Source organism: Calypte anna, chromosome 5A (assembly GCF_003957555.1).
Source record: "Calypte anna isolate BGI_N300 chromosome 5A, bCalAnn1_v1.p, whole genome shotgun sequence".
Lineage (NCBI taxonomy): Eukaryota > Metazoa > Chordata > Aves > Apodiformes > Trochilidae > Calypte > Calypte anna.
This window is the reverse complement of record NC_044251.1, coordinates 43,058,426-43,071,693: the sequence shown is the minus strand read 5'-3', so window position 1 is coordinate 43,071,693 and position 13,268 is coordinate 43,058,426. Positions and strand designations below refer to the sequence as shown.

Sequence of the window (13,268 nt, the reverse complement as noted above, 5' to 3'; positions counted from 1 at the left end):
CTGAGCTTTCTTGGGTCTCCTCGCTCCAGCCAGGAGTAAGAGCACTGGAGTCTAACACAGCACCTGTGGCACAGGAACACCTCAGGGGGGTGGGTGGTGTAGGGTTCTCATCTAGAGAATAATCTAGAAAAAGAATGCATTAATTTATCCCATAAAGGCAGTTATAAAGTGTCAGGCACAATGCCTTTATGGGATAAATTAATGGATTCTTTTTTTTTCTCCTAGGCAGTGCCTAGAACATAAATGTAAAGGTTTTCCTCTGGTAAAACTTTAGGCTAACTACATTTGGGGTGGGTGCTGCTGTAACTCAGCAGAGCAGTGTGGGGGTATGGGAGGAAAGCTGCTCAGGGACAGCTCACTCAGCAGGGGAAGGGGGGACACAAACAGTCCTGGCAGTCCCAGCTGGGGTCACTGCTCCTTTATAACTGCCCAGACCTGTGCTATTCCCCCTCCCCTCCATAATAAGACAGGAAGTGTTAAAAGTGATGATATACACAAAAAAAGAAGTCACTTGCATGTATAAACTATGTTTTCTTTAGTGGTATCTTACTGTACAGCAGGTGGGGGCAGGGAAAACAAAACTGATTCCAGTACAAGGCCACGGTTGTAACTACCCTGAAGTCACAGGAGCAGAGCTGCAGTTGGTGGAAGCTTTCTTGATCATCAGTGGATTCCCAGCAGCAAACTCTTCATTCAATATCCACCAGTTCCACTTCAAAGAACAGTTTTGCATTTGGTGGAATCCTGATTGCATAAGTTAAGGAAGCACTGAAAGAAAACCCAAACCCCACCCAGTTCCTGGGAAGTGCTTTGCCACCTGTCCTGTGTGACATTTCACTGACCCGTGTTAACAGCCTGGGTTTGGTGCAGGATCACAGCTGCTGTCCCCACAAGTGGCCACAGGACAGTTGCAGCCCCACAGACCCAGCTTCATTGAGACAATTCTCATTGTTCCTACTCCTCCAAGGATGAGCAGCTGAATCCCACTTGAACTCAGTGTTGTGTGCACTGTGGGCAGAGAACAATCCCTTCCTTTCTGCCTGAAGTGTTGGCAAAAAATAAACATGACTGCCTAAGATCACTCCCTTAACCCCATATTTCATGGTGTCCTAGCAGCAGTTCCAGCCCAGATGTACCTGCACTCTGCAGCTCCACAACTTCCCCCCCACCTCCCTGCTGTGCTCCTCAGCTTCTCCATGGGTGCTGGGGGAACATGGAAGGCAGCTGGAGTCAAAAAGAGCAGAAAGCAAACATTCTCTGCAGCACTCCCTGCAGGAATTTGTCTTAGAAGCAAACAGGCAATTGCATCCATCCATTAAACTCACTGAATTTTTCATACTGGTAACATTCCCAGCCTGCCATGAGGAACAAGTGAGTGTCCTCCCTGTTACAGCCCTGCCCATACAGCACTGTTCCCCCCAGCACCATCCTGGGTTCCCCAATGAAACACCCACTGTGGAAGGATACTTGGCATCAGGCTGCCCTTTCTTCCCATATGCCCACTCGGGTTCAATTTCCAGCTGAGCTTTCTCTCCTTTGCTCATTGTTAAGAGAGCTTCATCCCACTAAAACCAAACCAAACCAAACTCAACACAGTCTGACAAGGCTTAAGAAGTGCATTTCATCTGTTTCCACTCTGCTCCTAGGCTTAGCCACACAAGACCCACCACCTCCTTCTCTCCACCCCTTTCCCTCCCCACTGTCTGCCCTGTGGCACTTCCATGGCTTTTCTTACTGGAGGAAGTGCTTCCCCTCCCTCAGCTGACATTCCCAGCTCTCACCCCAGCCTGTGCTGCATTGCAGGGTTTGTTGAGCAGACAGGAGGGAACAACCAAGGAACATTCCTGTTTCAGTTAAAACACCCTCACTTTGGGAATGCATCTCACTGCAGATCAGCACAGAAACAGGACCAGGGGTTGGTCTCTGACACTTCCCACCACTGCAGCACTGGTGGATCAGTGTCTGGTTATGGCTGATCCTTCAGGCTGATTTTACTTCAGTGCTTATCCCTCTTGAGGAGTCCCTGGTGCTGCCCAAAGCTGTGCTCAGCTCAGCCCCTCTAAGGGTTTCAGTGAGCAGCTGCAGCTCATCTTTAGGGGCTGCTGAAGGAACACACCTGGCACCCACACAAACACCACAGCCCTGTGCCAACCCAGGCAACTGCTGCTTCTGCAGGGCTGGCCACCAGCCCAGGGACATTCTCCCCTTCCAAGCTCTTTCCTGCACAGCAGCAGTCTGGAAGATGACACTGGGGTGGGTCTGTCTGGGTTTTTCCAAGCCAGGTAAGATCCTTCTTGCATTCATATCTTGTGCAGGCAGCCACAATTTCACCCCAGTGAAGGGCCTCATCTGCTTTGCACATGAGCTGCTATCTCCCAGACACACCACGTCCCCACCAGTGTCTGTGACACCCAGAGGTGAGCAGGCAGACAGGGGTGTGGAACATTCAATCCTTCTGCTGAGAGCTTTGAGTCTACCCAGACATTCCCCTCATACACTGAAGGGTTTACTTACACCTCTGATTACTTTTCCTATGCCAACCTTGAAACTTAATGGTTTGGCTGCTTTCTTCTTCTTTGAACCTGAAAGACAATATTATGTTCATTTGCTTTGCCATCACCAAGCACATACCATGCTCTATTGAAAATTACTATTATGATAATGATTTATAGAAATAGCTGTTCTTCTAATTTATGTTCAGCCCACTGTCCTATCTCTGGGGGGGAATATAGTGCTGTGCACTAAAACCACTATTAAACATTCCAGTTCCACAAAGATCTCACATTGATAAGCACCTTTCAGATCCTGATCAACTGAACCTGAAAGACTCACTTCTGAATTCCTGAAGCTGATGGAGCAGCTCACAAACCTGTCAGTGAAGCAGAAGAGTCAATACAAGTACAATGACTCAGGATCCCAGTGACAGCCCTGCTGATCCTCTCAGTGCTGGACATCACCTTGGGAAAAGCTTTTCTGGGATTTCAGAATTTCATATAGCTCAATCCTCCAGCTGAGAAAGTGTCACAGAAATACAAACATGCTTCTCTTCAGTGGTTACAGTTCACCAGATCACTTCAGATCAGCCTCACTCCAGTGCCTCCACTTTTCAAGGTTCATTACAGCAGCACTCCAAGATGTTTATTTAGATGTGCTAACTCCCCTGTCACTGCTCAAGTTCCACAGAGAAGGGAAGCTCCTCGAGCAGGAACTCTCTTTCCTCCAAAGTAGTTTCAGCATTCCATGTTCTCTAAGGCCTGGAGAATGCCAAACGTGAAGCCTGGCAAGATGCAGCAGTGTAACTTTACACCAGCCAGTCCCAAAATACTGCCCTGCATTCCCTCGTGGAAAGTCAGCCTCCAGAAGCAGACTGCAGGGACACACAAAGGCAAAAGCAGTTTTTTGGGACTCCTGCCATGCAGGCCTTTCAAAAAGCAAAGGCTTCCCCAAGGCTGCTTAATGAGCCCAGCTCATTTCCTCTAAATGCATTTGCAGTAAAAGCCAAACAACACATATTTGACCTTACCTGTCTGAATATTGGTATCAAAGACTGTTCCATCCTGTAGTTTTCCTGTATACCAGCAATGAACAGTGTCCCCTTTCTTTGGAAAGTTGGTTTTATCACCCTTCTTTAAAATTGATTTTGTATACTTGGGTGGCCCCTAAGTTTAGGAAAAACAGAATTAGGACTGCTGCATTCAGTGGTCTGTGACCAGCTACATTCAACACTGAACAGCCATACAGTTCAAGGCACTGAATGAACACACGCAGTGTTGGTGGATAGCACGTTTTAAAGCCTCCACGTGTTACTGAAGTGCTGTAATGGAAACGTAGCACTGTGATGTTTGGGGAAAAGGCAGCAGTGTAGGAGTGGTTTTCATCCAAGATTAAAGCTTTGGGAGAGATACACAGTGCCCCTCGCTAATTTAGGTTCTAGAAGCAGATAAGGGGAAAGCACGGTACAAACTGCAGCTTTCTTGCTGTAAACAGAGGTGGCACAGGACCGCTCCACGACCCCCAGGCAGGGATGTTGCTGCACACACCTCCTCCACCGCGTCCTCGGCCTTCGCCGCTTTCCCCTTCGCCTCCTCCGCCTTCGCGGGCTTCGCCTTCTCCTCCGACGCCTTCTCCGCGCCGTCCGTGCCCTTAAAGCGCTGAGGGGGGAGGCAGGGAGAGAAAAGGGGGAAGGAGGAAGGCAAAGAAAGAAAGAGGGGAGGTAGAGAGAGAGGAAAGAGGGGGAAGCAGAAAGGCAGAGGAAGAAAGAGGGGCGGCAGAGAGAGAAAGGGGGGAGTCAGAGAAAGAGAGAAAAGGGGGGAGGCAGAGAGAGAGAAAAGGGGGGAAACAGAAAAGCAGAGAAAGAAAGAGGGAAGGCAGAGAGAGAAAGGGGGGAGTCAGAGAAATAAAAACAAGAGAGAGAAAGAAAAGGCATAAAGATAAAGGAGGGGAGGCAGAGAGAAAAAAGGGAGGGAGGCAGAGAAAGAGAGAAAAGAGGGGAAGCAGAGAGAGAGCGGGGCTGCAGCCATCAGCCCCCGCCCGGCTCCCGGTCCCCAGCTCCCGGTCCCCAGACCCCGGCTCCCGGTCCCGGTCCCCAGACCCCGGCCCCGGCCCCGCACCTGGGTGTGGAAGAGCTGCGTGTAGGCCGCGATCAGCTGCTCCTTATTCGCCGTCTTGGCCACGTTCTTCACCTGCCCCAGCAGCTTGTGCTCCGCCAGGAACTGCGAGACACGCCGGTCAGCAGCGCAGGGAAACAGGAGACGCAAACAAGCACCCTTCTTCATGCACACACCTCACCCGCTCCTTACCGCTTGGGCTGCGTGCTCCTGCAGGAATTTGATGATATCTTTCTTGGGCAGCGCTTCGCTCCGCAGCTCCTCAGCGCTCCAGGGCTGCGCCGGAGCCGCCGCAGCCGCCGCCGCCATTTTCCCGCCCGCCACCGCCTCCTCCTCCTCAGGGACCGCCCCACCTTCCCGTCACCCCCGCGGCAGCCGCCATGGAACCGCCTCCCGTCACACCCCTCGGTACCGGCAGCCGCTGCCGGGGAGGCTCCGGCGGGGTTTTCAAGCGGTGTCGCGGAGAGAAAATGGAGGGCGGCGAGTGTGGGATCCCCTTCCCTGAGAGCGGGCGGGAGCCCTGAGGGAGGATGAGCGGGCGGCAAAGCACTTTACCTCAGGCATGGCGGGCGGCGGCCAGCGGAAAGGCACCGGAGGAGAAGCGTACGAACGAGGAGGAGATAGACGATGACTTGCTGTTGGCGGCTGCCGCCGAGGAGGACCCAACCCCGGCGGGGGACCCCATCCCGGCAGCGGGTTTCAGCGAGGCGGCGGGGTCCATTTGGATCTACCCCACCAACTACCCGGTGCGCGGCTACCAGCTGCGGATGGCCCGCTCCGCCCTGCTGGGCAACACGCTGCTCTGCCTCCCCACCGGCCTGGGAAAGACTTTCGTGGCCGCCGTCGTCATGTACAACTTCTACCGCTGGTTCCCCTCCGGCAAAGTGCTCTTCCTCGCTCCCACCAAGCCGCTGGTGGCTCAGCAGATGGAAGCCTGCGGACGCGTTATGGGGATCCCGGCCCGGCACATGGCGGAGATGACGGGTAGGAGGGCGGGCGAGGGGCTGGGGCTGTGCGGGGCTCTCCCGGGACTGAACGGCCGGGGCTGCTGGGCTGGAAGGCAGCGGCGAGTAAAGCACCCGTGGAGGGTGTGTGTGTGTGTGAAGTCATTTTGTTAAGGACAGGAAGGTTTTAAGGAGTTAATTTTAAGCTCTGCAAACCCCAGGTCACCAATACACGGGTGTGGAAGCGCTGGAGCCCCGTGGGTCACAGTGTCCCACCCAGAGGTGTCAGTGTCTGCACAGAATGTGTGCTCCGTGTGCTCTTCAGGCAAAGAATAACACTCCTCTCCCTTTCCCTTCTCCCTCTCGTTTTCTACAAGCCCGGGGAAAGGCTGTTTTTTGCCTCCTGAAGCCATAAGGAGTGGATCCATGGCCTGGTTTAAGAGCAACCCTTTGTCAGAGATGGCGTTAGGGATGGGGCAGCTGGAGCTTTCTAGCCTTGTGTTCCATGGGTTTGGCGTTATTGATCTATTATTGATCAACAAGACTATTCCCAGTCATTGCATTCACCTTTCTTTTTTTGGGTTTGGTTTTTTTTTTCCTTCCCCTGAAAATGGGGCTAGTATCATGGTGTGTGCTAGTTTAAAGGGCACTTGTTTCCCAAAGCTGATGTCTGTCACTCTCAGGCAGTGGGCTATGGCTTGTTCCCAGCAGAACAGTTCAGTAACGTGGTTTCTTTAATTTTCACTAATAGGATTTCTGTAATTTTCAGGGGGAACCCAAGCCCTGAGTCGAAGGGAATTGTGGAATACCAAGAGAGTCTTTTTCCTTACTCCTCAAATAATGGTGAATGATCTTTCTCGTGGGACATGTCCTGCTGTAGAAATTAAATGTTTGGTTATTGATGAAGCCCACAAAGCCCTTGGAAACCATGCCTATTGTCAGGTAATGCTGGAGTCACCCCACTCTTGTCTCACAGGTACAAAAAATCTCTCCTGTAATCATTTGCAGGATCTCCATGAAGTGTCACTGCCATCATTGCTGAGGTGAGATTGTCCTTTAGGGTCTCACCTTTCTTTGAAAGAGATCAAAGTCCTCTGCATTGTCAGTGCCTTGGTTTGGTGTAAAACCTGTACTAAAACTCAGGCAAGTTTGGAAACTTTCTGAATAAAATTGCACTTTTTGTTTCAGAATATTTTTTGACTGGGGCAATTAAAAAAAAAATAACCTATGCTGTTTCTTTCAGCTATTTGCTGGTGTAGTCTGCTGTGCTTGTGCTATGTTGGAATAACACCTAAATGGGGGGAGGTAGCTTTTTCAGAAAATTTCGTCTTTTTTTGTTAAGTTTTCAATCTTAAAATTAGTTCAAGGGTTTTTTTTTTTTCAATTAGGTTTTGTCTTGAGTATCAAAGAGTTTGTTGTGGTATCTTGGGCTGATTTCCAGTAGCAGCCTGAAAGTTTTATATACTAGAGAAACTGACTAAGGGCACCTGCAGCTGTGCCTGGTTACTTACAAGGCCTCTTCAGAGGTGTTTTTTAGTGCTTGTCTAACTTGGCACGGTGGTGAAGAGACAGGAGCTTTCCAAGTTAAAGCAGTGTTTGTTGGTTTGTTGGTGCTGCAGTTTTCTTCTATCATTTTTGAGAACTACAGCAACTTTGTTTTCAAAGAACCATAAGCTCATAGGTTGTTTTACTTCTAAGCAGTGTACACATTTTCTGTCTTACCCTGTTGTCCTGGGATGCTAATTGTTTTGTAACACAGCCAGGACTCATCAGCTTTAGGGTCTTATTAACTACAGCTGAGAAAAATCTGTTTCCATGGCTGTGAAACTGGCAAGCTTTGTTCTTGGGTAACTCCACCTTTGGCTGATTCTCAGCAAAGTATCAATTGCTGGCACCACAAATTTAAGTGAGTTCAGCTGAATGCTGCTTGGTGTGGTGGCTGTCATCATTCCACTGTCAGCACTGCCATGCAGAATGCAGATTTCATGGGACTAATCACCCACCTTTTAGGGTTTTTTGGAGTGGTTCTTCAAACTTGCCTCGTGGCAGCTCACTCGAGTCAGTGTGCTGTTCATCTTTTTGTTAAATAAACTGAAGTAATTTCATAATTTACCAAGGTTGTTCTGCTGAAGGGGACTAGGGTAATATAAATAATAAAGATTAGATGTGCTTGGGCAAAACTGTTATAAGCTGAACACATCCTGACTCCCATTTAAACGTAGATATATTCTTTGTGGAATATTTTGTTAATATTTTCCTACTTAGTGGGCATTTCCCTTGGTCTGGTTTGTATAAGCACATCATCTCCTTTAAGGGTATTAATGGAAATTTTCCTGTTGTTAGGTTGTGAGGGAGCTGAGCAAATACACCAGTCAGTTTCGGATCCTGGCCCTAAGTGCCACCCCAGGCAGTGATACAAAGGTGAGTCCCCTCTGCTTGGGTGCTTGGAGTAACAAAGTGGCAGTAGAAGCTGTTTAATACCTTTTTGGACATCCTGCAGGATACTGAAATCTATTAGAATTCCACACAAAACCTGAACCTCTTTGCAGACCATTAGTTGCTGAGGGTTTGTCTTTTTCATGCTATAGACCTTGCCTTATTTTTTTCCCCGACCTTTCTAAGGGGAAATAACACCTTTTGGGTTTTGAGAATACAGACCCACTGGAACCAGAAAGAACATACTTGTAATGCCAAATGGCTTTTAGTGTGGTGTGTTTCATGAATGAGGCAAGGCTTTGGTTTTCAGTCTGTTGCAGTGGGACCTCTAATGCAGCTGAAGCTCCTAGCTCCAGGTTACTTCTCATCAGGTATTTCATGGAACACACAAAGCCAAAGGACAAGTTCTGTCCCTCCTGCCCTTCTGGGCATGCTTCCTACATTCATTAACTTGACATACTGGCCCTTTGCACACTGCTGGGGATCTTGAGGGGGAGAGTTTTTCATCTATAGGTAGTAGGTACCTTACATTTATATTCCAGGCCTGTTAGCATATGAAAATACTGCCATGTGATACTGACTTGCACTGTTAACAGGCAACTACAATTTTGTTTTGTTTTTTTCATTTGTGGCTTCTCAAACAGGCTGTGCAGCAAGTTATTTCAAACTTGCTCATTGCTCAGATCGAGCTGTGTGCTGAAGATTCTCCAGAAATTCAGCCTTATTCTCATGAGAGACAGGTGGAGAAAATTGTTGTTCCACTTGGGGAAGAGCTGGTAGAAATCCAGAACACTTATATCCGGGTGAGTGGCTGCATTCCTTTGTTCTGGTTTGTTATCTGGACACTGTCACTACATGTATAACCTGCCTTCCTGTTTCAACACCTCTGCCTGGGTTAGCAATACCTCACAGCTGCACCTTCCTAGGTGAATGACTTTGCCTTGGAGTGTAAGGCAATGAAAATCATGGCTACAGCAGCTGCTGTTTCACCTTGCAGCAATGCTGTTTCCTTGCCATAGCTTGGAAAGCTGTGTTTTCTCATCCTCTTCCAGGTGTCCTTCAAAGCTTACATGAGGGCTTCTTAATTGGATTGAGGTTAGTAGTATTAAGGTGTTGCCATGCTTGTGTTGTCCAGGTTATTGCCAACCTTATGAAAAATGTCCATGGACTAAAACATTTTCAGTGAATAAGAACATTCTTTAGAGCTTTAAGCCATCTGTAAGTGTACTTAGTTCTCCTTGATTTTTTGTTTGTTTGTTTGGGTTTGGTGGTTTTGGTTTTTTTCTCTTGAAAGCTTTTTTCTCTTCTTTTTCCACCAGTAGGTAAAATGTCCAAATATAGGACAAAACAGCAAGACTAGAACTGTCAGCCAGTCAATGATGACTTAAGGGTCTGTGTCTCAGTAAGGCACAGCAGGCAAATGGTATTGCATAAGATACCACTCTGATACACACTTCTTTTTTTTGTAAGAGGTGTTAAAAAAAGAAATTAGGATTAAATTAGGATCAGAGTGTTGGCCTTGGAGTATGTGTTTGGTAAAAGTTTAATGGTTTTGGCATAGGGTAAGTGGAGACCATTGGGAGGTTCCCTGAACTTTCTAGACTGGATTAGATCAGCTGCTTTCAAACCAGTAGCCTGTGAGTGTGCTTAGGTGAGGAAGCTCCACTCAAAATCTAACAAGAACTCTAAAGGCACTTTTGTGCCACTACAGATGCCTCTGAATTGCTCAGGTGGAGTGCAGGGGTTTGATTTGCAGCATTTGCCTCACATTTAGGTTGAAGTGAGCATGCAGATTAAGGCTCAGCTGGTGTAATTGAGGAGTGCAGACAAACCTTGACTGCAGTGTCACTGGGACTTCACCAGTTCCACTGCCTCTCTGTGATCTGTATCTGTGTTGTTGTTGCTTTACATGGAGAGCAGGAGTGTGTGGGACAGCTGTGTGAGCAGCCACAGCAGCACACACACCTCTTGGGTTATCCTGTCCCTTCCCAAAGGGAACAGTGCTCAGGATGGCATCAGGATTTAGGAGGCAATCCCAGTGCATGCATTCCTTTTCTCTACCTCCTCCTCTGCAGCTGGATTCTGGAACCAGCCCTACCCCAGCCCCTGCTGCAGGAAGAGCTGTTGAGAGGTTTGGCAAAAATGCATAGCTCCAAAGGGAACTTTATTTCAAAGAATGTATGGGGTTTTGTTGTGGTTTTTTTTAAGTTATTTCAGTTTTGGGGGTCTTGGACCATTTCAAATTTGGTCTAATTGAGGCTTTTGTTAAATGAGAATAGTAACTTGAGACTTCTGCTGCTCCCATTCAAAGGAAAGAGATCAATAAGACTTGTATGGCTGGTACAGAAATGAAAGTCAGGTGTAGTCTGCACAGTAAAATCATTACCTTTAATTCTGACAAACATTAACAGTAAACAAGACAACAGTTCAGTGAAAATGAAGGACAGTGTAAAACAGCACAATGCAACAATGCTGGAAAAATTATCTTTAGAGTTGTATACATACAATAAGCAAGGCCCTGAGTATCACAATAACTGGAATAAACTTTTTAGGCACTAATGCTTGTTTGAAAAATACACAGTATGCAGGACCACAGTTGTCTGTTAAGGCTACTTCATTGAATCTTCAAAAAATATGCTGTATTATTCTGGTTTATTATCTCCTTGGAATACTGGAGATTAAAAATGAAAATCCATTAATTAGTGACTTGCAAATTAGAGCCCCGGAATGAAGTACCTGTTGTGATAACAGGAATTACATGACCACACATGACATGATGTTGTCAGTCTTCTCCAAGTGATGCATTTGAGTCCCATTTCCTTGGCAGTCACTGGTGTGACCATGAACTTTATTGTGTGTCAGTGAAAACCTGCAACTCTTTGTGCCTGTGCTTGCAAGAGCCATGTACAGAAGCTGGTGAAATGTTCCATAGCCATAAAGTGTATCTTCAAACTCAAGATTAATTGGTTCTTTCTCAGCAGCAGAAGCTGTCTAACACAAGTCAAAATAAATACTACCCTGGAATTCACAGTTTTACAGAAAACAACATTGAGCACTTTGCTGCAGTTAGGTTATCAGCACATTCAGATAAATACCTTATGTTTATGTTTCAGTAGCAAGGATGTTTCTATAACATACCCACAAGTAGCAGAGTATTTAGGTGAAGGTTGCCTATAGAAAGAGACAAAATATAGCAATTTTTTTTTTTTTAAATAGACATTTAAAATGTAAAGTATGTACAAACTGGTACTTCATGGTGAGAGGTTCTGCCTGCTTCCAGCAGCTATTTGACATTTGGTGTGCCAAAGGGTTAAAATAATTCCTAGAGCTGGCAAAAGCAATCAAATTGCAGACACTTCTTTGATTTCCCATAAAATCTAGCCAGAGCTGATAACTGGTTTTATTTGCTCTTATAAAAGTCTTGGAGGGGGGTGAGGGCAAAATAAGCCCTGTTACCTAATGCTTCCCTGGGCCCTCTACTCAACTTGTTTTTTAAAAAGCTTTTTATTGTTTTCCATTAATTTGTTAGCTGTCACTTAATACTGGCTGCCATTTCCAGCAATCTGAGGAAATGTTAAAAATAAATGAAAAGCAAAATAAGTAAAAAATCTGACAGGAAACAAACATACTGAAAAGGAAGTCTGATATTTTATTTTTTTTTTCCCCTGGCTATGAGCTTGTGTGGTGAACAAACTGAGAGGGATAAAAGATATGAATGGTATCTTCATCACCTCATCCTGTTAAGGAAGGAATACTTTGTGCCATTCCAATTGGTACCTCAGACAAAGTGGTTCCTAGGTGCTGCCAGAAGCATTTGGCTGTCACCTGGCAAACCAGCCCTGACAGCTTTCTGGTTGGCCTGAGACAGGCCCCCCCTAACCCCAGGCTTTGTGCCCCCCCCTCCCATCAGTTAAACATCCAATTAATTAGTGGCAATGCAAATGTCTGTGCTGGACTAGTGCAGGGCACCTGAGCAGCTCAGGCTCTCAGACATTCAGAGGAAAGTGAGGATTGCATTTTGTTGGTTTGTTTTCTCCCCAGAAAGGCTGTCAGTTCACTTGCATTAAAACTAAGGCTTTTCTCTCTCTTTTAGGTTTTTTTTTTCCTTTTTTCCTCTTTCTCCTTGCTGCCTCCTCAGTAATCTCTGTGGGCAGCAACCACCAGAGAGCACCTTGGTTACAGGGAAGCATTTTCACTCTGCCCTGCTGCTCAGCAAGATGTTTCAGGTTCAGCATAAAATCAGTTCTGTGCAGGAGAGAGCCTTGGGGAACCAGGAGCCTGTGGGACACAGGACCTCTACATGTATTCAGCAGAAGTATTACACAAATCCATGTTGTCTGCCAGTTAACTGTAAGCCAGCAGACACTGGCTCTGGTTGTCAGTTTTTGTGCTGGAACTGAGTAACGCAAAAGCTCTATTTAAAGCCTGAATCCTGTAATCAATAAATGATGCTGATGATGAACATCAGGAACATTTTTTTATACAAAAAGACATGTAATTCAATTCAGATTAAATCCTACTGCCATACCTGTAAGGGGAGACATTAAGAAAGGATTTTTTTGAGGGCAAAACTCTTTGCTACCCTGATTCTAAAGTGCAGTAGGTGGAACTGAAATCACCCAGCAAAGCAGGAGTGTTGCCTGCAGACTTTCTGATGCCTGTGGAGCTACCTGAGCTTGTCTCTCACTGCTAGGATAGCAGGTCTCTACCTCAGGAATTATCATATGGATAAGGGGAAAAGAAACAGGCTGCAGCAGGGAGAATTAGGTATTAGGAAGAAAATTTCTCACAGTGGGGGTGGTCAAACACTGGAGCAGGGCTCAGAGGGGTTATGGGCTCCTTGTCCCTGGAGGTGCTCAGAATCTGGCTGTGTGAAGCCCTGAGCAGCCTGCCCTGCCAGCAGGACCAGGGGACTGCCACGGGCTCCTTCTGCCTGAAACTGTGTCCTGTGGTTCTGTGAAATAATGGGTACCTTTTATAGCATTAGCAGAGTGGTACTGCCAGAAGTACTGAACAAATCAATTCAGCTGCAGTGTTTTAACATTCAGCAAAGTGACAGGATGAAAGTGTCCAGAAAACTGAAGAGTTAAGAATAAACACTTTCTATTCAGCAATGCCAAACATAGCTGTGGGGTTGCTGAGAGTGTGTGCTGAACCTCAGAATGCCAGGTTGGAAGGGACATCAAGCATCATCTGGCTCAACCTTTCTTGGCAAAAGCATGGCCCAGAACCCTGTACAGCTGAGCCTTAAATGTGTCCAGCATGGGGGATGAATCTCTAA

At 46.9% G+C, this 13,268-nt stretch overlaps 2 protein-coding genes across 2 annotated transcripts in view; one reads left to right on the top strand and one right to left on the bottom strand.

Annotated features, from left to right (window-relative positions):
- Positions 1-503: 503 nt before the first annotated feature.
- FKBP3 (FKBP prolyl isomerase 3) lies at positions 504-4,935 on the bottom strand. Its single transcript, XM_030451970.1, has 7 exons — positions 4,800-4,935; positions 4,611-4,712; positions 4,041-4,151; positions 3,524-3,659; positions 2,515-2,582; positions 1,468-1,565; positions 504-744 (listed from the first exon to the last, which is right to left on the bottom strand). The coding sequence occupies exons 1-7, from the start codon at positions 4,914-4,916 to the stop codon at positions 690-692; spliced, it is 687 nt and encodes a 228-aa protein (XP_030307830.1). The 5' UTR covers positions 4,917-4,935; the 3' UTR covers positions 504-689.
- Positions 4,936-5,054: 119 nt separating this feature from the next.
- The window catches only part of FANCM (FA complementation group M), a 61,143-nt gene continuing 52,929 nt past the window's right edge, over positions 5,055-13,268 (top strand). The window contains exons 1-4 of the mRNA XM_030452510.1: positions 5,055-5,591; positions 6,321-6,493; positions 7,895-7,972; positions 8,632-8,790. Of these exons, the coding sequence (XP_030308370.1) occupies positions 5,138-5,591; positions 6,321-6,493; positions 7,895-7,972; positions 8,632-8,790 (864 nt within the window). The 5' untranslated portion in view covers positions 5,055-5,137. The remainder of the gene's footprint in view (positions 5,592-6,320; positions 6,494-7,894; positions 7,973-8,631; positions 8,791-13,268) is intronic.